The following is a 23286-nucleotide window of genomic DNA, read 5'->3' on the forward strand; positions in this document are numbered from 1 at the left end:
TACCACCACTGACTGCTCTGACTGGGATCACAACAGAGGGTTCTGGACAGAGCTGAAGAAGGATGTAGAACAAAATTCTAACACACAAAAAAAGACCAGATTTACTGGCCTGACAGAGACTGGAGAAACCCCAAGAGTATGGCCCCCGGGCACCCTTTAGCTCAGTCGTAAAGTCACTCCCGAGGTTCACCGTTTAGCTGGGGATTGGCCAGCCCTATAAAACAAAACGGGACTAATGAGGCACAGCAGTCCAGGGACAAGGACTAGAAGGCAGAAGGAGACAGGAAAGCTGGTGATAGGGAACCCAAGGTTGAGTAAGAACAATGTTGACATGCAGTAGGGTTCTTAACCATTGTCAATAGGGCAATATGTGTACTAACTGTTTAATGAGAAACTGTTTTGTTCTGTAAACCTTCATCTAAAGTGAGAATAGCAGCACAACTAGAAGAACGTAATTGACGGAACTGAATTGTACACGTAGAAGTTTTTGAAATGGTATATCTTTGGCTATGTACATTTTCACCAAAAAAGAAAAAGGTCCTGCAAGGTCAAGAAAGGAGCGTGTTGACATGTCGTGGCGCTGTTAACCAATGTCATAAAACAATATGTGTACTGACTGTTTAATGAGAAAATATTTATTCTGTAAACCTTCACCTAAAGTACAATAAAAAAAAAAAAAAGAAAAAATTACTTCTTTAATACATATAATGTTTTATGGAAACTGAAAGCATTACCACTAACTGAATAGCTATTTTGATTAGAATTTTTTTTTTAAATAGTATTTTATTGTGTTTTTGGTGAAAGTTCACACAGCAAATTAGATTCCCATTTAACAATGTAAGTACACATTGTTCAGTTACATTGGTTACATTTTTCACATTGTGTCAGCATTCTCATTATTTCCGTTCTCGTTCTATTTCCATTAATCTATCTTCCCTGCCCCCTTTGCCTTCTTATCGCTGCTTTAGGGTAAATGTTGACCATTTGGCCTCATATAGATGATTTTTTTTTTTTTTTTTTAAATACAGGAGCACTGTACTCATGGATGATGATGTTTATTTCGTGTTGGTTAGCTGAAAGGTGACCTCCAAGGGCTGTTTCAGTTCAAAGTTTGAAGTGTATTTCAGGGCAGTCATCTAGGGGTTCCCCTACTCTCTACTGGTCCAGTAAGTCTGGCCTTTTTTAGGAATTTGAGTTCTGTTCTACATTTTTCTCCCATTCTCTCCAGCACCTTCTATTGTGACCCTGGTCAGAGCAGTTGGTAGTGACAGCTGGGCACCATCTATTTCTCCTGGCTTCAGGATAGATGAGGTGTAGTTCATGTAGGTTATTAATCACAGTAGACTAGTTTCTTTGAGTCTTTGATTTCCTTCTTTCTCTTTTGCTCCAGATGAGTAGAGACCAAAAGTTGTATCTTAGATGGCCACTCGCAAGCTTTTAAGCCCTCAGATGGTACTCACCAAACTAGGATTTTGAACAAACTTATGGACTATGTTGTGCCAGTTGACCAACTTGTCCCACGAGACTATGGTCCTAAGCCTTCAAACCCAGTAAATACATCCCATGAGGTGCTTGGTTATGTCTGGGAAGTATCCATGACTGTGCCCCCTTAATTAGAATTTAAGGAGGATTTAGGGATGAGAGTCATTCATGTGAAATTGCTTTACTACATCATTCAAAGGAAAGTTGTTGGAATAATATAGTTGAAAGCAGAAGTGCACAGAGTGCTGCAGACTGTCATTGTTAATTTCATAAAAATAAAACTTTTTAGTAATAGTAGAATCATGAGAAAATTTTGTGACGAGAAGGATAGAGACCTTCACAGTATTTTGGACTGTTTAGAAGTTACCAATTGATCTTGTAGCTTAGTTCTTTCAGAAGCTATACTTCGAGATAAGATATTTCTTGTTTTTCTTTTAAAAAAAGTTTTCAGTATATGTTGTGTGGTTACTGTCTACCTAGAAAGCAGTTTAAAACACACAAATGAATATTCTTTATCTATCCCTTCAAAGTAAAGGTAACTTTTTAATAGTGAGTGAAATACAAAATCTGGTTTTTGAAGGAAACTTACCTATGAATAGAACATTTTGAAAATGGATGTAGGCTTTACAAGGTTGAGTTATTTCTTTTGTTCCCTAATTATCCCAAGTGCTTAGGACAGTGTCTGTCTAGCACATGCTTGGCACTTAAAAATATTTGAATTGATTTAATCTTTTACAAAAATGGTTTAATTATGGAACTTATAAAAACTTATGTGTGCACAATCTTGGAAATAGAATTTTCCCACGTTTTTAAAACTTACAAAAGAAGAGAGATTCATTGTACTTTTGGAGATACTAGTTCAGCATATTGGACTGCAACTCCAAATGAGCTTGACTGTTGGAACAATTGAGGATGGACATTAGCCTGATTTCACCAGAAACTTTTACATGATTGGTAGAAAGGGTTGAAAATTTAGTGTTGATGTGATTCAGAATTGCAGCCAACAATGCAAAATAAACCATCTGGACTTTTGATAACAGCCCATTAAAACCTAGAAGCAAAATATATAACTTAGAATGAGCCCATTGTATTATTGTGATTTTTTTTTTTTTAAAGATGAAGTATGTTCCATCATATTTCTCTGAGTAAAAATATGAAAATTTTGGTAGATCATAAAAAAAAATAAATTTAAAACTTTTCTTCAAGTAATTCACTTTTAACATCCTTTGTATATGTTTAATTATAAGTAGTATATGAATGCTATAACCCCTTGCCATTGAGTTGATTCTGACTCATAGCGACCCTGTAGGATGGAGTGGAACTGTCCGATAGGGTTTCCAACTAGCAGCTTGTGGATTCCAACTGCCGAGCTTTTGATTAGCAGCCAAGCACTTAACACTGTGCCACCAGGGCTCTTACATGTAATTTATAAGTAAATATACATGTATCAGATGCTTAAAAAAAAAAAAAGGGTCTATAATTTTAAAATGTTGAGAGACTGTCTGAAGAGTTTCATCATTTAAAAACATTTTGTTGTATAGTTCTTTAACGCTGTGTTTATCCTATATTTTAGGCTGCTGGTCTCGGTCGTATGAAACCAAACACGCTTGTCCTTGGATTTAAGAAAGATTGGTTGCAAGCAGATATGAGGGATGTGGATATGTATATAAATGTATTTCAGTAAGTATCTTTTTAATTAATAACCTGATTGGTTGTTCAGAAAATGTTTGTTTTGCAAGCCTGCACACGTTTTTGAAGCCTGTTTCTCTTATAGTCTCAAATAGTAGAAGCATAACAGTGAAAAGGGTCATGGTGGTCTTCTAGGTTCTAAATTGAGGATCTAGTAACAGATTTTTTTATTAATCTTTCTCTGTCTCTTTACACACTCATGCACATTCACACAGATGTACATACATTTATTACATGCAAGTGTGTATACTGTGACTTCCTTATAGCTGCTCCTGAGCCAACTTTCCAAATATTCTCAGACCTATCACCTTCTAAGCTATGTCATTATAATGCCTTAGGCTGAGGAAGGACATTTCATTCATTCACTGTGATCAACCTCAGAGGACTAGGTCTGTTCCCATCTCCACCTAATTTTGCAGTTAATCATTTGGTTCATCCATTAATTTATTTACATTTTAAATTACGTATTTTGCTTTTCCACCTTGAAAAGTGTGAGTTTACTATTGATTTTTTAGTGGTGTTTCCAATGATCTTTATCAGACAGCTTTGTTTTTTGTTTTTTGTTTTTTTTTTAAATGTCGCTTTAACTTCCTTCTTATGGTTTGTCTAGAAAGTTCTTTTATTCTTTCATTACTTTGTCTTTCCAGTTTTACTGTTTATATTATTACAGTTTTTTGTGTATGTATCTCTTTAATGTTATCTACCACAAATGCTTTTTTAACTGAGTGGGTTATTTAATAAGAAAAAACTTCTTTTTATTTTTGCTAGATTTGCTTCTTAATCTTCAAAAGTGTCTCCTTTCCTAGCATTCTGAGGTTTGCTTAACAAGTCTGTTGATTTTGTTCACATTGCTCTATAGAGATAAGCATTACCTCCCACCACACCAAACTGGATTGAAGAATAGTATTCTTCTTGTCATAGCCACCAATGAAGAAGGGGTTACTTCCTCTTATAAAGTATTTCATCATATACAAACAACTGTCCTTCTTGTTGTTATTGTATAATTTACATTTGGCAGAGTAGCTCTAAGACCAAATTCAGGTAAATTTTGATCTGATTACCCTTTTGTTATTGTCGTTGTTCGTTGTCGCTGAGTCGATTCCAACTCATGGCAACCCCATGTGTGCAAAGTAGAACTACTCCAAAGGATTTTCAAGGCTGTGACCTTCCAGAAGCAGATCACCAGGGCTGTCTTCCAAGCTTTCTCTGGGTGGGTTTGAACCACCAACCAACCTTTTGGCTGGTAGTCAAGCACTTAAACATTTACGCCACCCCAGGATTCCTGATTTCCCTTAACTCGCTGAAATTATCTCCCCTGCTGGAATTCCTGTTGTATCTATAGACAAAACCACATGCTTATTTACCCGTTTTACACATAATTGTTTTCCTACCTACCTTCAAGAATCTTTGAGGAAATAACCAGGGCTCATACTTTACTTTAAAAAAAAAAAAATCTCTTCATATCTGGTGAACAAGATTTTCCAGCTAATGATTAAATACTTTTGGTAAAATAAAAGCTCTACCAGTTCCTTGTAGGTTGTGACTGCTGCTGGCTCTGGGTTCGTTACCTTCTTGTAAGCAAAATCTTACTCTCGCTTTCTAATTCTCTCTATACTTGTATATGTGGGGATTAGGGACAAAAGGACAGTGTGAGAGATAGGTTATATCATGTCGGCTATGGCTGTGCATGCTTTTTTCTCGAGACACAAAACCAGTGGATGGAGTAATTATCCTAGAAAATCATGTTTTTTGGGCAAATAATTCTTTCATAGTAGTTGCTCATAATGAGAGCACTGGAAGGAAGGAGTCTTCCTGACTGGCCGTTTAAGGATTAAAGTGAGTGTTTGCCCTGAGTATTGTACCAAACCAAACTTGTTGCCATCAAGTTGATTCTGACTCATAACGACATTATAGGACAAAGTGGAACTGCCCCATAGTATCTCCAAGGAGCACCCAGTGGCTTCGAGCTGCTGACCTTTTGGTTAGCAGCCATAGCTCTTAACCACCATTATCAGGCAGCAATTAAACGATAGGTCAAGCATTGCTCTCTGGTGTCTAGAATCAGAAATTAATGGCAGTTTTAAAACAATGACACTGTTCATCCTTTTATCTTGGGACACTTCCCCCTAATGTTTTGGTTGTGGCTCTAAATATCAGTTAGTGTGGACTTTATTATTACCTTTATATTAACAGTATGTGGTCTGAAACTACTTTCCACCAATTTCTATAGCTTAAAGCAAAAATATTTGGCTATTTTAATATGAAAATAAACTCGGGGAGTACGTCCCCTGACTTTTCTTTAAAGAAATTGATTTTGATTCACTTGATTTATTAACTTAAGAATACTTATAATCATTTCTTCTCTAGTATATTAGGTTTTTCAGCTACAGCTGGGGGAGGTTAATGTGTCCATTAAATTTCTTTCTCCAGAGGTCTACTTTGACCTTACTTAACTCATAGGAATGAGGCCAAAATTCTCTCCCAGTTATTTAAAAAAAAAAAAAAAAGACCTTTTACAACCACATATAATATCCTGAACTCGTTCTTCCATTTGTCAGTACCAGCAATAATTTGATCATTTTATTTGATTTTTCACTTTTTCTTTTTGTTATATATGATTATAGATGAGTAGATCTTTATATTTTAATATGTATACAGTGACTATGGATCACTTGCATAATTAAATACAATAATTTAAAGTACCGATTAAGCCTGTTACCACTCTTGGAAAACAACCAGAACTTTTGGAATTTTAAATTCTTTAAGTAGATTTGAGAAGAACGTGGGCTTTACATAACTTACGGTTTTAGTGACTTTCCAGATTTTAAGTCTGGTTTTAGCTGCTTTTGCGGTTTCAATGTATTTTACATGTGCATAGGATGTGTCCATCTGTGGTTAAAGTAAATAAAGGGAGATATGAATATATGTTTCCAAATGCATATAAAATCTTTTGACTATTTTGTAGATGAATTTTGTAAAAAAAAAAAAAAAAATTTTTTTCCAAATTATTTCAAATACCCTTTCTCCTTTTTAGAAATAAACTCCTCATATTCTATGACCTGTTCTCATTCTTAGCAAAGTCTCTCTTCATTATCTTCGTGTGTTTCTTTTGGCTTTAAGTGTATAGCCTGAGTACAGATACAGTGAGATGACTGAAAATTGTTTCTCCATAATTTTAGTCGGACTGTTTCTGATAGAATAAAAACAAATACACTACTTTAAACAGCTTGCTTGGAGGTACAGTATTAATATTATAAAGATTTACACTTACGTAGTTTTCAAGGATATTACAGAACAAAGGAAAGGGAATGGAGTAGGATTTGAAATTAACATCATGCAGATTCCATCAAGTAATTTTTAAAACATTAAAATCAGATATTTAAAGCTGAAAGTAATTTTAGAGATTCTGTCTCCTATTACCTTTGTTGTATAGAGGGGACACAGAAATTTTTGTGATTTTTTTTTTTTTCCCCCTCCCCATTATAGTGATGCCTTTGACATCCAATATGGAGTGGTGGTTATCCGCTTAAAGGAGGGTCTGGATATATCTCATCTTCAAGGACAAGGTAAACCTTGTTTAAAATAAGTTTTTTTAATTAAAAAATATGAATTATTTTGTTAGTTAGAAATTATATATAATTCTTACAAATTATTCAGTAATTGTAATAGTTATCATCTATTCTGTGCCATCTTAAGATGACATCTATTCAACTGTACCAAAGTTTGTGTTTTCTGTCTACCCAGCTAGATGATGGTTAGTGATTATTACAGAGAGAATCAAATTCAACTCAAATTACAAGTTTAAGAGAAATAAACATAAGTTGTGATTGTACAGTAGCCACATTTTTAAAAATACTTGTTAATACAATCCGAGGAAAAAATTTTAAACAACTAAGTCATTAGATATTTTCATGTTTATATAAGTGGAACCATGCTATAGATTACCTTTAAAGCATTTATTTTAAGTGAAGGTTGAAACCTAATTAAGGTGTGATTACTGCTTTTGTCAACTTGTTAGAGCCTATAGACATTTCTGTACCCTCTTATGATTTCCTGGTAGTTTTTAAAATATGAACTTGAGAAAATTTGCATATTTAATATTTTACCCTTATCAGTTAATTAACCAAATTATCACTTAACTAAGGCTATGGCATCACCAGAGACAGAGAATGAGCTCTTCTTGTCTATTTATATATTTAAACTGTTGTAAATACATAAATACCACCACCAGCTCATCCTGCAGTTTTGAAAGGAACGCTTTGAGATCTTTATCCACATAACTCAAAAGTATGGCTTGCTGAAAATGTATTTTCTTACTCTGGAGTTGTTGTTGTGTGCTGTCAGGTTGATTCCAACTCACAGCGACACTGTAGGACAGAGTAGAACTACCTCATAGGGTTTCCTAGGCTGTAAACGTTTATGGAAGTAGACTGCCACATCTTTCTCCCGAGGAGCGGCTGATGGGTTGAAACCGCCAACCTTTTGGTTAGCAGCCAAGTGCTTTAACCATTGTGCCACCGGGACAATTAAAAAAAACAAAAGTCGTTGCCGTCAAGTCTGTTCTGACTTACAGTGACCCTACAGGACAGAGTAAAACGGGGTTTCCAAGGAACAGCTGGTAGATTCAAACTGCTGACCTTTTGGTTAGCAACTGTAGCTCTTAACCACTGCACCACCAGGGCTCCACTCTGGAGTAGGCCTTGCAAAACACTGTATTTGTTTCAATTCTCTCTTGCTCTGACAGTGATTGAGGTTTGTTTAGTACATCCAATTTATACTTGTTATCCCTGCATAATTACTAGCAGTGTTCCCTTTTACTCTCAAAAGTATCGCAGTTTGGCTAACTACATAATTTAATAATTTACAGAGGTTTGAATGTGATTGAAACTATAAAAAATATTTTCAAGTATTTATAATCATTATGAATCATTTTTGAAAAGCCTTATTTATCACCAGTAGGATTTGGAGATAGGAATTCAGTTTGGCATCAGACTAAGAGCACAGGCTTTGGAGGTAGGCAGATCTGGGTTAAAAAGTGCAGCTTTTCCTCTTAATCATTTTGTAGCTTGGGATAATTTGCTGACTTCTGAGCCTCGGTTTCTTAATTTGTTAAAACCTAATTACCTCATAGGGTTGTTGTGAAGATTGAAAAGGAGATAAGGCTGTGTCCTGGCACCTAGGCTCCTGTAGCTTCTACTCTTGTCTTCATTCACGTGCATAAGTGATGAGGATACGAACAGATTATCCATTTCATATTACATTTGTCTTTATGATAAATGTTTTTAATGGTGGAAGTTAAATGTTTACTAACCTTTTGCCAAAAACACAGAAAACGAAGAAATTGCTTTAAAAAGAAATAAGTGATACTTTCACGATGAGCTTAGGAAAAGACTCTGGTCTTGACTCTGTAGTCAAGAGTGTAATATTTCAATGTTATCTGTCATCTTCTAACATGCATATGAACATCTGTCATATTTCAACTCTTCATATTTGTAAGTTTCTTTTGGAGTAGTATTCATTCACATTTTATAAATTATTCTTCTGCTGTTCATGAATTTCACTCATTACTGATCACTTATTTGTCACTCAGATATTTAAGTGAATAGTCCTTTCAAAACATTATGACATTTGTTTACATCAGAAATAATTTACAGTAAATTTATTATCTCATAAGAAAGTTTGCTTAAAAATGTCACTTAATTGTGATTAAACCATGAAGCTTTTTTAACAGTTTAAGTATTAGATAATATTTTAAATGCTTTTATGTCCACAGAAGAATTACTGTCATCACAAGAGAAATCTCCTGGTGCCAAGGATGTAGTACTAAGTGTGGAATATAGTAAAACATCAGATTTAGATACTTCCAAACAATCTGGTGAAAAAACTGTTAAAGGTAATTTTTCATTGAAACAAGAAATTTTATTACTGGTAGTGTTTTAATTTTGGGGGAATGATTTTTATTATATAACATGCCTTATAAAGTAACCCATTCTCATACTTGTACTGTTCATTTCTAGTTGCTCAGGTAAAATTTATGCCTTTCAAAACTGGCTTCAAAATGACTAGGTATTTTAAGCTATTAAAGCTCAATCATTGAACAGAAACCACGTCAATTTATTATTTGCAAATTTGCTCTTGTGTTTTTATCTACTCGCTGTAAATAAAACATTTTAATTTGAAGCATAGTTTAAATCTGAACTTGGAAAGAAACAGTAAATCTTATGTGTATAGCATATGATAACATTATGAAGGGAATAGCATTTAAAAATTAACTTTTTTTTAGTAAAACAAGATTTAAATATAAGGGGTTTTGTTTATGTGTTGATAATGTTAAAAATGTTTTTATACCTACTACATCTGTAGATGTTCAGAAAAAACAATGTAGTGTCAAATGAAAGTTTATAGTTCAATTTAGTCCCTGTCTGAAGAAACTAGCTGTGGGTACTTGGTTGCTGAACTATGAGACCGTAATTTACAGATATAACGTCCCTCATGGCTTATGTGACCCTATAGACCACAAAAAGATTTCAGAATCTTAAGAGACTTTCAGATAATTTTATCCACAAATGTATATTTCATGTTTATGAGAAGGAAAGAGGGATGACTTCCAAATCTTACTCTCCTACCCTCACTCTCCTACCTCTGTTCAGTCGAGTATCTCCATCTGTCCTATTCTCAGCTGACACGCGACAAAAAAAACTGCACTGTAAATCATTAAACCATATCATACTTTCGACTCCTGTAAAATAATTCCTGTTTTTTTCCCTGAAATTGATATTCTTGAACAAATCATGTCTCTCTGAAATGGATCTCCTCTAGATGACTTAGAAGCATTAACGTTGCTTTTATTTCTTTTCCTTCTTACTTACCTTGTTTTCTTAGAGCAGTAGTATTTCAAGGTTGAGTTGAGATCCATTTTTTCTTTCTGTTCTTTGCTGGCTTGATTATAATTTTTTTCTATAAACTGATTCTGATAACTGTTTTTATGTTTCTGCATTTAGTTTTTGGTATACATTCTTTCATTTCCTCATAACATTTTTTTTTTTCCAATCCTTTTCTCTTGCCTAAAACAGACTTTTCCTCTACCATCTGTTAGGAAATAGTAGGTAACGTTATAGTGGGAGTGGAAGAAGTAATACTTATTGAGCATCTACTCTGTGTACCCACAGTATAGTAGATATATCCATATATTAGCTTATGAATGTGTCATGGTCTTATGAGGACATTTATTTTTATAGAGTAGGAAACTGGGTCAGTTAATTTCTGCACAAATTTTTATTGTAAAAATCTAAATGCCTTAAACACAGTTTAAATCATTTTTAAATGTCAAGATTTCCTTGGCATTTCTGAGCTCTTTTAAATGAATGCAGAATGTCCATAGTTAAATTTATAAATTTTAGTATCATGAAAGACCGATCCTTTTTAAGAATAATAATATTTAACAATATAAAATTAAGTGTAATAATGAAATGCTTTTCATTCCATAATAGGCATAAGAAATAAGTAGCATTAAGAGATAAGAAAAAGTAACATTAAAAAGTAGCATCAGCTTTATTTTATGTTTATTTTAGCCAGATATTTTCAAAATTAGCAAAATTTTATGGAAAACTTTAAGTAATTTTAAGAGTCTTCAGAATTACAAACATTCTACTCTAGCTATTTAATCATGAGTGTTTGGCTATGTCTGTCCTGGTCATTGAAGCAAACAATAAGCAAGGAGACAAAAAGAGCACCCTTTGAGTACTCACTTTGTGCTAGGCACTAAACTAAGTGCATTAGTACTCCCAATATAACAGCTTTAAGAGATGGGTACTGTTAACCCTTTTTACAAATGAGGAAAATCATGAGTTAAGTAACTAGCTCAAGTCTACAGAGTAGAAAAGGGGGTAGAGGTAATATTAGAACCCTGGGAATCTAACTCTAGAGCACACTGCAATATACCCTTTCCAGCCCAAGTCAGGAGTATTATCTGCCTTAAACAAACAAGTAATACATAATATAACAAACTTATATTTAGGAAAAAATTGAGATTTGGGAAACTGTAGACCCCAGAAAGGAGCCCTGGTGGCACAATGGTTGAATGCTCAGCTGCTGACCTAAAGGTCGGGGGTTCAAACCACCAGCCGCTCCAAGGGAGAAAGATGTGGCAGTCTGCTTCCGTAAGGGTGTACAGCCTTGGAAACCCTGTGGGCAGTTCTACTCTGTCCTATAGGGTCTCTATGAGTTGGAATCGAGTTGATGGCAGTGGGTTTGTTTTTTGGTTTTTAAACTCCAGAAAGATAATTACACATCTGTAAATTGATGGATATAGGCATTCATGGCATGCATACATATATAAATTTATATATTTGGTGGAAAATCTCTGCTTTATAACCTGTCATTTTACATAAATCAAAAGCCTTCTGTCTCTGATCATATTCCTTAGTATTTCAAGTGGTGATTTAATTTTTACAAGTAACCAAATAGTCACCAAATGTTTCTAAAATTACTTTTCAGTCACAGTGATGCAATGGCATATTTCAAGTCTATGTATTATCTGCAGTGTACTTTATTGTACTTTAGATGAAGGTTTACAGAACAAATTAACTTCTCGTTAAAAAATTAGTACATATATTGTTTTGTGACATTGGTTGTCAGCCCCACGACATGTCAACACTCTTCCTGCTCAACTTTGGGTTCCCTGTTACCAGCTTCCCTGTCCTCTGCAATATCAGTTTTTACTGTCATACTCTAGAAGTCATAGTTCAGCAGTTTTTCAACTAATTTCAAATATGAACTTTAAAAACTCTGGTAAGATTTCTTGACACTTTTATAGGAATAAAATTTAGTAGGGGTGAATGTTTATCAGTAACCCTGTAGGAGGGGTCTCATGTTTGCTTTTAAATATCCTGAAAGTTAGTGTAGAAACTATTAATCTTCAGTCTTGATTAATTTTCATGGACTGTTGTTTCATGCAATGTTTTGTTTATAAATGTGCTCTATTTACATTTTCATTATTTTCCTAATATAAAGGCAATTAACCTGTATTTTGTGTTTTTTAAACATAATCTAGATGAGGAAGAGGATGGCAAGACTCCAACTCAGCCACTGTTGAAAAAAGGCAGGCATTTTTCATGATTTTATTTTAATTTCTTTTTTCATACTGTTAACTCTTTAACTCCAACTCTATTATTATTTATTTATTTCTTTTGCCTTTATTTTATTTCCATGGTGAGGTGATGTTATTTATTAAATGCAGATTAGAAAAGTTAACACTAGTCCAACTAAAAAGCAAATCTGCCTAGGAGTAGGTGGTATATCACAAACATTCTTTTAAATCATCATGACATTTCTTAAATATTCAAATCCTGAAAGTCAGTTATTAATTTTTTTTTTTTTTTTAATTTACACTGCATGGTTTAGATGATAAGTAGAGACACTGAGTTAGGCTGACTTAGTGTCACTCTTTACCATCAGTTGTACCCAGCCAAGTCCTTAATTTTGATACTAATATATTTTTCATTTCAAAAATTATAATATTTCTCACAGTCCTGCTGCGTTTGGGAGATACACAGTCATGTCAACATACATGAATTTTATGAAAAGGAGATAGAGGTGAGAGTTATGGAGCAGTGTGGTTTGGTAGCCATATTATTTCATCATGCAAAATCATTCGTCATGTTTGCACACGTCATGGCAGCATGAAAAGTGAATGACAGACATTCTGCAGAAGTGATTAGATTTCCTCTTGGGGATTTCTGCTTTAAAATTTTGGTGTAGGAGTTTCATGACAGTCATTTGCTTGCTCACAGGGCTGATGTTGGTTTTTTGTGTTTTTTTTTCTTTTTAATTCCTAGAAATGAATGGGAACTCCTTTGTTTATTGTCCTTTAGATCTGCGGCAGATCAGTGTCCTTCCAATGAGTTCCCACCATCTTTCTGTGGTTCAGAGAAAGATGAGGTGGTTCTATGGCTTTAGATTTGGCTATCATATTTTGAAGGAACAAAATTTAGGGAAAAATGAGGGAGATTTTCTTTAAACTAAGAAATATTAGTAAGATGGTTTTAGTAAATCTTCAACTTCATTCTATCGTTTATGTTGCAGATAACTTTTTATTTTAAAATATTTTTGAGCTTTATATTATTGAGAGGTCGTATTATGAAGGAAATATGTTCACAGAACAGGTATAAGCTTAACCATTTAGCTTAAAACAACTTTTCAAGAACCAAAATCTAGCAGTCAGGTGTAATCTTCTTGATTATTTATGATTGGTATATTGGTATTTATGATTCATTTACATTTATTCAGAATGCTTCAAAATATTAAAAACTAGGTAAGATAATTTGCATTTAGCAATTTTAAAGATACTTATCTGTAGCTATTTTATAAGTATGTTTAAATTATAGACAATTTAAAGCGTATAATGGCTATAACTGTATAATGTAAACATATTTGAATATACAAAAGTTAGGATACTATAGGAATTCAGCAAGGGAGGCTTTAGCTTTAATATTTACCTCCCTTACATCTTCTATTTTTGCTTAATCCTTTAGAATCCAAAGGCCCTGTTGTGCCTTTAAATGTAGCTGACCAAAAGCTTCTTGAAGCTAGTACACAGTTTCAGAAAAAACAAGGAAAGAACACTATTGATGTCTGGTGGCTTTTTGATGATGGAGGTAAGGTTAATAGACTTTTTTAATAATTTCAAATTTACTGAATTTGTGAGAATAGTAGGAAGAAGCCTCATGTACTCTTCACCTAGAGACCCCTTTCACATTTCACCAATGTTCCTAAAAGCAAAGGGATTAATTTCAGAATCAGGTGTTGCACATAGTTGTCATGTCTCTTCAGTGCCCTTTAATTTGGAACAGTTGCTCAGTCCTTCCTTGACCTTCACAACCTTAATAGTTTTAATAGAACAGGCCATTTTGTAGAATGTCACTCAATTTGGAGTACTGCCTGATGTTTCACTATAATTAGTCTCAGGTTATATATATTTGGCAGAAATACACAGAAGTGATGGCTGTGCTCTTCTGACTGCATTTTACCAAGTGGCATGTGATGTTGATTTGTCCCATCAGTGGTGAAGTTAACTTTGACCATTGAGTAAGGTGATTTTCACTGTAAAGTTACCACCACCACCACCTTTTATAATTACAAGCATTTAGGAGGGAATTAGTTTGAGACTATGTAAATATCTCATTCTTCCTACAACTTTTAGGACTATCTTAAGCATCCACTGATGTTTCTTACCTGAATTCATTATTGTTATTGCTCAATGGAGATTTTTCCAGTCCCATCATTTCTTCATTTATTGGCTTTCTACTGTAAGAAAAAGCTTTCTCTATTTCTGTCATGTGGAGTCGTGGATTCCTATTTTATTCAGTGGGATATAACTTGTTACACACATTATTTGTTTTAATGTTCAAATTGTTCCAGATTTGGACAGCAGGATCCCATTTAAGCAGGCTTTTGTGTCTGTTTGTCATGTCTCAATCACTCTTAGAAAGAAGCCCTTTCTTTCTGACACAATAAGATTTTCCAGGCTCAGTGTTGTACTGTCTTTACTCAAGCCATGGAACTAACTTAGGAGCCTTAGTTCCTTTCGCTGGAGGATGGTATTTAGAAACAAAGATTGCGCCATTAGACATACTCATTACTACTAGGATGATATAACCATACATGTTCATTTCCTAGCTCTGTCCACTGAGAGGCCAGTGGACAGAGCTAGGAAATAATACATGTATATGTTTTGTGTGTATATGTATAGACATCGATTGAAAACCGATTCTAGTCCAACACTGCAGGGTTCAGGTTCAGTCCAGCTTTCTCCTTTTTCATATTTCCCATTTCAGTGAGAAACCTGGTTCCCATTATCTTCAATTGAATATGAATCCTGTATGTAGCTAATCTCCCAACTATGCCAGACCTCACTGTGCCACTGGGCTGCCCTTATGTGAGCCCTAACTCCAATGATTTGTCTTCCTTGCTCCTGTGGTAAACATTCTTAGAGACTAAACTGGATAAAAAATTCTTGATTGAGAAATTAGCATTTAATAAATGATTTGTTGTATTTTTATGATTCAGGTTTGACCTTATTGATACCTTATCTTCTGACTACCAAGAAAAAATGGAAAGACTGTAAGATTAGAGTATTCATTGGAGGAAAAATAAACAGAATAGACCATGACCGGAGAGCGTAAGTTTATCTTAAAGGGCATTTATCCAGTAGTACTTTGTTATCACAATATAGATTTGATCGGATTAAAATTAGACAACCCAGAAAATGTCAGTCATGTTGTTCCATTCTGTGCTGAAGCTCAAAATTCCAGCTACACAAATAAAACCTCAGTCTCTTTAATTTTATGTTCATGCTTAAGTTGTTGATACTTAGTTTTAATATGTAATATTTTTAAAAACATTTTCGGCATTGTAGGTCTTCTTTAATACTGGAGCATTAAATAAAGCTCTAAGTGGCTTTTAATTTTAATCGGGAGAAAGTACACAAAGATAACATGTTCACATATGGGATATGTTTTGTAGGCTTCTAGACAGCAGAAATGCAGGATGCCATGTCATCCAACATCTTTCCTTCTGTACTGCCCAATTCTGCTACTGGTTTCAGTGCTTCTCTCCTGCACTGCAAGTAGTCTTGTGTCTTATCTCTTACCTTTCCAGTATACTGTACACATTGCTCCCAGGTTCATGTTTGGAAAGCAGAGCTTTGATCACAGGATTCTTCTGCCCCAAATACTTTAACAACTTCTCCATTACTTAACTGTAGAAGGTTTAATTGCTGTCATGCAGCATTCAAGGCCCTTCACGATCTGTTCTCCCATTCCATTTTTATCTCCTGTTCCCCCAGACATGCCCTTGTACTTCAGCTCACACTTCTGAACATTTATGTGATTTCAGGCTTTTACTCCTTTGCCTACTGTAAACTCTACAATAGCTTCTTACTCCACTTCTCATCTTTTAAAATAGTCCATTCTTCAAAGCTCAGCTCAGTGGTCACCTTCTTCATAAAGCCTTCCCTATTTCTTTTTCTCCCTTGAGCCTGTACTAGCTGTTATATTTCCTTCCTGAGTCACAATACTCTGATACCACTCATTACATTCTGGCTTGTATTATACTTCTTTCCTTACCTTAAATTTCAGTTGTGTGAGCCCTGTAACGTTTAGCACATTGCCATGCATGTAGCAGGCACTTAATAAGTAGACTCCAGGTTTAACTAGGTGTTTATTCATTTCAAATAGTGAATTAGACAACAAATACTAGGAATGAACTTAAAAGTTAAACTCATCTGCTTTCTAATACTATTTTTATTTCAAAAACTCTCCTCTTATTAAAAATAAATCCTTTTTTGTTAATTGCTTTTCTTGTGTGTGTTTCTTTTCTTGTTGCCACCAATGTTTCATTGCCAGTTATGTCTCCAAAAAGGTATTTATTGTTAAGTGCCGTCAGGTCAGCTCTGGCTTATAGTGACCTTATGTATAACAGAAAGAAACGTTATTTATTTACCGGAAGTTAGGGGCTTGTTGGTGCTCCTCTTCCATGCCCATCCCAGTTCCCCTACCTCCCCTGCCACCCACAAAAAAAAAAGACGGTAGTGAACTAAATCGACCATCTTCAGTTTGGTTCCAACCCAAAAATCATACTTGGGCCTTGACATATGCTTTGTTCTTTTCATAGAAGAATAATCCAGAAATAACCATTTACTAGTTTTTACTGAAACCTATATACTTATCAATATAATTTGAGTACAATTAACTTAGAACTGCTTGGCATTCAAACTTCATTATTAATGCCTTGCTTTGTCCATTCATTATTGCTCCATAGAGAGATCCAGAGAAAGTAAAAGAATATAATAGAAGTCTCTACTCAGGGAATTTAAAAGCCTACTTTGTGAATGTACTTTTTGAATTAACTCAGGTGGACTTAGTACTGGTAGACTATAACTCATATATAGACTATAAATCACATATGTGCATTCAGCCCTACTTAGAATAAAAACACTTCAGTACATCCTTCATGAATCTCAATGCTGTTCATTTTGTTCCAGGATGGCTACTTTGCTTAGCAAGTTCCGGATAGACTTCTCTGACATCATGGTCCTAGGAGATATTAATACCAAACCAAAGAAAGAAAAGTAAGTTGTTGGATAAGTTACTCTGTACAAATTTTTAATCCTTTTATGGATGAACTACTTAAATATTCCATTAACCGATAAATCAATTTACAACTAATTATTTGGTTTTTTTCCCCTGTTTTTGGTTATATGTGAGGTCCAATTTTTGCATGAGCACTGATAGTTGGTATGCCTGTAGCAGATACTGAAGCAAGTCTAAGGGGCTGTCAGTTTTTAGAGACAGTTTCAGTTACTACTCTGCAAGTGATTTTTGAAAATCATTAATGTCACAGAAGTTCCCTAGAGTTCTTTATATTTGCATTGTCCCTGCCCACGTTCATTGTGCTGTTGGTTGCCTTCAAGTCAGTTCTTTAGAATTGACTGCTGCATAGGGTTTTCAAGGCTGTGATCTTTCAGAAGCAGATCACCAGGCCTGTCTTCCAAGGTGCCTCTGGGTGGGTTCCAACTGCCAACTTTTCAGCTGGTAGTCAAGCACTTAACCATCTGCACCACACAGGGACTCCTCCACATTCATTAAGACCACTTGATCCCTACTCCACATAACTATTTCTACTATTTTGTTATATTATTAAAATAAGAGAATCTGAGAATTTGCCTTCAGTCAGAATTCTCTCAGTCAAATCAGACACTTTTGGAATAGCCTACCCAAAAATGGTATAAACAGGTTGTTATAATGAAATGTATGTTCATTTTATCATATATAATTTTAATTATTCTCCAACAAAGGTTGAATAAATAAAATTGGTATAAAGAGTTCATTTGAAATAGAAAATAGTAAGTACCTTCTAACCAGGAAATTATTTCTTCTTACAAAAAAATACATTCCAAGAGTTTTGATCTAGACTTGATACTGAAAGATATGGTCAGTTTAGGGGATTAGAATGCCATTCATGTTCTTTTTATTTTATCCTATTAAGTAATTAAATGTCTTTGTATGTGGACATTAATTCTGCTACTTCTTAAGTTTTGAGTGTCTGCTCTTTCCTCCCTTCGAAATGTTCTGGTACATTTTCTTACACCATTATTCATGACACTTGAGCTGGGAACACCTTTGGGTGTTTTGAGTAAAGGAGTAACAGAATTTGCCCTATTGCTCGAAAGGATCATTTTGTCTACTGTGATGAAAATCTGTTTAGGTTGAGAGCGTGGGTATGGGGACAAGGGTAGATTACATACAGGAAGACCAGGTGCAATAGTTAAAATCACAGTTCTGTTATTGTGACTGTGGTTCTACATTTCTAATCAGTCTGAGATACCAAAGATTACTATTTTCTAAATAAATTGTCAAAGTGATTGTAATAGTTAGGATATAAAGGGGAGCATAATAGATGAGAAGCACTAACTTTTCAAATTATAATTTAGTGTTTACAGTTTCCTGTTATGTAATTTAAAATATGGTTTATTGTCAATATTCTTTCTATGCTTTAAGTATTGTAGCTTTTGATGAAATGATTGAGCCATACAGACTTCATGAAGATGATAAAGAACAGGATATTGCAGATAAAATGAAAGAAGATGAACCATGGCTAATAACAGATAATGAGCTTGAACTTTATAAGACCAAGGTATTCTTTCTCTTCAGTAATATGCCCTGTGATTTTTTTTTTTTTTAATATTTAAAACATAAGTAAATAACAAGAGCTTCAGTTTGATATGAGAGGAAGCAGTTGTGTAAATTAAATCTACCTTAAGTTGAATTTATGTGTGGAGAATGTAAAACATCAGATTTTTAAAAAAAACAGGGAACAGATATTTTTTATTATGCAATCAATTCATTTTGGCTTCTTTTTACTTAAATGTACAATGATGAACCATGGTAGATTTTAATTTTCAAATGATCTAGGAATGACTTTGTCTTGTTTCTTTCATTTCAGACATACCGGCAGATCAGGTTAAATGAATTATTAAAAGAACATTCAAGCACAGCTAATATTATTGTCATGTAAGTAATATCTGTGCTGTTTTCTTGGCTATTCATGTTATATTTTGATTGATTTCTGTACCAGGTCCATATCTATGTAGAAACTATAATGAGTTCAATAGTTGTCAGAAAAAATTTAGAATCCACTTTGCTTTAAACATGGAGAAATCATTTAAAGTAGGAGGAAAGAAAAACAAAGCCTTAACCTTAAGCTTGTATGAATCGAATAGTTCTTTAACATAGTAGGTTATTCTAGAATATTTCCTTTTCTTTATTCCTTCCTCCTGCTTTTCCAAAATGTCATAGCTTTGGAGACATTATAGCTATAGCATAGCCATTAAGTGTGTGGTGTGTGAGGGCTCCAAGTTAAAACCTGGACACTGACAGCTTTCTCATGGAAAAAAACCCATAAAGTTATTTGGAGGATTAAATTCAAAAAACGGTTCTTGTCCATATCCCTACCCCCATGATTCCCACTCGCAAACTTTACATGCAGACACGTTGTCCTTATTTTACATAGATGCTAATGCCTCCTTTGGCTTTTCCTCTACTAAACCTGGTTGGCTTAGCTATTACTTGAACCTTAATTTTCTTCCTTCTGGAACCAAATCCTTAAATAGATAAGGAAAGCTCAGTCCTCTAAAAAACATGCCAAATGATGAAGTAAAAGTAATGCCAAAGGATTGTTAATTTCATCGACAACAAACATTTAATACAGCAGAAGGTTTTAAGTTTTGCTAATGATGATCAAGTATCTGTAATGGAAGAAACTAAAACACAGAAACTGAGAAACAGTCTACAGAGCAACTGGTCACTACCACCATCACCTATAAATAGTGATTAAAGCTCAGAAAATAAGAGAAAATGAAAATTAATATGTAGAATTAATTATATTTGAATTTCCACTTACCTGTGTGTATTTTCCATTTTCTAAATTAAGATAGAAACATCCATTTCTTCTAAAAGAATTCTTTCCTTATTGAGAAAGGGGAAATTTGGGGATTAGTGATAGATACTAAATGAGTTATCATTATTTAAAACTATTTATTTGTTGTTCATATGAAAAAAATTTGTAAATCTTTTATTTAAACTTGAAAAAATAGGAATAGTGCGAGTATAGTAATGCTATTCTATATGCAGAATTTCCTTGAACCAATTCTGTAACTATAATAATTTTTAGTTATTATTATCGTGACTTGAGCCCTGGCAGTGCAGTGGTTTAAGCGCTCAGCTGCTAATCGAAAGTTCAGCAGTTTGAACCCACCAGCGGCTCCAAGGGAGAAAGATGTGGCAGTCTGCTTATAAAAGATTTACAACTTTGGAAACTCTTTAGGGCAGTTCTACTCAGTTTTACAAGGTCACTGTGAGTCAGAATCAACAGCAGTGGGTTTGGTTTTTGGTTTGGTATTATCGTTACTTATAATGATTGTTTTTCATTATACATTTTTCTTCTCAACTTAAATTGGTTCCTTAATTTACTTTTTCTTTTTGATACTAGGAGTCTTCCAGTTGCAAGAAAAGGTGCTGTGTCTAGTGCTCTCTACATGGCGTGGTTAGAAGCTCTGTCTAAGGACCTACCACCAATCCTCCTAGTCCGTGGGAATCATCAGAGTGTCCTTACCTTCTATTCATAATCTCTACACATGGACAGCCTAGTGCCTAGTGAAGTAACTGAGATCTTCAATGACACGTTAACATCACAATGGCGAACTGTGACTTTTCTTTTACTGTTTCATTGATTTGAAAGCACACAGGAAGTTGCTCCATTGATATGTTTATGGAGACTTCAGTTTTAGTCAATTCCGTATCTCAGTCTTAATGAATGAGGATTCCTTGTTGGACTGAAGCTCGTGAGAGGAAAGTTTTCCTTTGCTACTTGAATAGCAATAAAAGTGTGTTATTTTTTGATTGATGAAAGGAGTACAAAAGCCTTTAGCCTTGAGGTGCCTTCTGAAATTAACCAAATGTCATCCATATATCCTCTTTTATAAATTTATAAAATGTCAAACTTTGCCTTCAGCTATTTTTATTTCCAGTCTCTTCCACCTTAAAATAAAATAGATGCTTCTTTTCCATTGACCAGTTAGTGTTGAATACTGTATGTTTTCTGTTACTTTTGTAAAGGTATCTGTTAGATATTAAAGGTGAGAATTAGGGCAGTTAATGAAAAATGGGGGAAAAAAGTGGGAACCAAAAAGTGGCCCCAAAGTTAGGCTTTGTATAAGTAGGTATAAATGTAGACCTAGGAAAAAAAGGCCCAATATACCTGTTTTTCCTCTCTGATTGGCTCTTATTTATATCTTTTATTATTATTTCCCAGAACCTTAGGGAAGGTTGAAGAGTTATCCAGTACTTCTATATACCATGCTGAAAAATCACGCGTTATTCTTTAAACAGAAATCCTCAAGATTATTTGAATTTATTAGGTCTGTCCTAATTTAGAGTTTCCCTCAACTCTGAGGGACTTTCAAGAAATGCTAACAGATTTTTCTAGAGGAAATTTAGACAAAGCAATGCCATTTAATAGACCTATTTCAATAAACACTATGTGGAATTTCACTATATTGTACCATCCTTTATAAATCATTAAAATACTTAATGTTCCATCAAATGGTTAAATGGACCACTGGTTTCTTAGTGAAATATTTTTAGGCTTAATTCATTCAATTGTCAAGTACACTTGGTCTTAATATACTCAGGTTTGAACAGATTATTCTGAACATTTAAATATAATCCATTCTTAATACTTTAAAACTTTTGTTTTAAGAAAAACTGCCAGTTTGTGCTTTTGAAATGTCTGTTTTGACATCATAGTCTACTAGTACAATTTTGACAGTGCATATCACTATTACTAAAAAGCTTTATACACAGTTATTAATGTGAAGTTTTTTTGTTTTTTATTCAAGGAAGGATTTCCTAAAAAACATTTCAAGGGATATATGCCTACGTATCTGTATAAATGTGTGTATACCTATATGCATACACAGATGCGTATGTGTATATATAATGAAATTTATGTTGCTTGTTTTTTGGAATTTAAAATGATCAAGAGTTATTAGGTTTTTTTTTTTTTTTAGTAAACATAAGTTCAAAATTATATTAACAGATAAGGTTGAATGGAGAACAGAGTTGATCATTTGAAGGGCATGTTGTAACCCCATGCAGTTATCATTCAGGTAGAAAATGGAGAACGTTTACATTTCATCTAAAATACTGTTCTTTGGGGTAAGTTTCAGTGATGGAGGATTTATGCAGGTTTTCATGCATCTTTATAAAAATCTATAAAATCATTATTTATGTAGTGCAGTATTTTTGCTGCATGAGTATGAAAAAAATTAATATAAAAATGGAAATCTGGTAACAATTTTGGATTGAGACTGTTAAGAAAATGAAGTATTTTTCCAAAATTTTTTCCTACATTGTAACTCATAGCATTGTTCCATTTATTGCAGGTTTTGCAGTGTTTGGGGGTAAAAGACAGTAGAAGTGTTAATATTATTCAATAAACATATAATTAGTATCATGTTTGAACTTTTTAGTGGATAATAGGGCATGAGCTGAGTGCTGCTATCTTGAATGTACACAGGTACACTTACTGGTTTTTGTTTTTTGTTTTTTAAGTTTTGCCCATTGAGGAAAATATCATTGTGATCTATATTACAGGAACCAAATGTCATGTGTCTCTACATACATGTGTGTATAAAGTACATAAAATATATCTAAATATGCATAATGGGGGTAGGGTAATATTGTCTGTGAAATAATGTAAGAAGCTTTTCACTTTTTAAAAAAAAATGCATTACTTAACACTAGACACCAGGTCAAAACTTTTCAAAGTTGTTGTAGTGCTGTAATAAATTTCATCAATTCTTAGAAATGCTAGCTAGTTTTGAAATTATTCTACTCTGTTTTAATTTATGCTGAATTTTGATTATTTTAATACTTTTTTTTTTTTTAGTTTCAATCATTGGTAATAGCTCGGAAATAAATTATTATGCAATGGCATTTGACAGTTCATTATTCCTATAGGTAAAAATTCAATGGGTTTAGAGAGAATGGTGTGAAG

At 33.9% G+C, this 23286-nt stretch overlaps 1 protein-coding gene across 3 annotated transcripts in view; it reads left to right on the forward strand.

Annotated features, from left to right (window-relative positions):
- Window positions 1-23032, forward strand: part of SLC12A2 (solute carrier family 12 member 2) — a 101992-nt gene extending 78960 nt beyond the window's left edge. For 2 of the 3 annotated variants that reach the window (XM_004384298.3, XM_023738697.1), the window contains 10 exons: window positions 3056-3162; window positions 6658-6737; window positions 8945-9064; window positions 12224-12271; window positions 13704-13826; window positions 15238-15349; window positions 17213-17299; window positions 18729-18864; window positions 19174-19241; window positions 20719-23032. In XM_004384298.3, coding sequence (XP_004384355.1) covers window positions 3056-3162; window positions 6658-6737; window positions 8945-9064; window positions 12224-12271; window positions 13704-13826; window positions 15238-15349; window positions 17213-17299; window positions 18729-18864; window positions 19174-19241; window positions 20719-20854 — 1017 coding nt within the window. In that variant the 3' untranslated portion in view covers window positions 20855-23032. Of the gene's footprint in view, window positions 1-3055; window positions 3163-6657; window positions 6738-8944; window positions 9065-12223; window positions 12272-13703; window positions 13827-15237; window positions 15350-17212; window positions 17300-18728; window positions 18865-19173; window positions 19242-20718 lie in introns of those variants that run through there. The other variant, XR_002825317.1, reaches the window with a different exon arrangement.
- Window positions 23033-23286: the final 254 nt, after the last annotated feature.

This window comes from Trichechus manatus, unplaced genomic scaffold (assembly GCF_000243295.1).
Source record: "Trichechus manatus latirostris isolate Lorelei unplaced genomic scaffold, TriManLat1.0 scaffold00121, whole genome shotgun sequence".
In the NCBI taxonomy this organism is placed as follows: domain Eukaryota; kingdom Metazoa; phylum Chordata; class Mammalia; order Sirenia; family Trichechidae; genus Trichechus; species Trichechus manatus.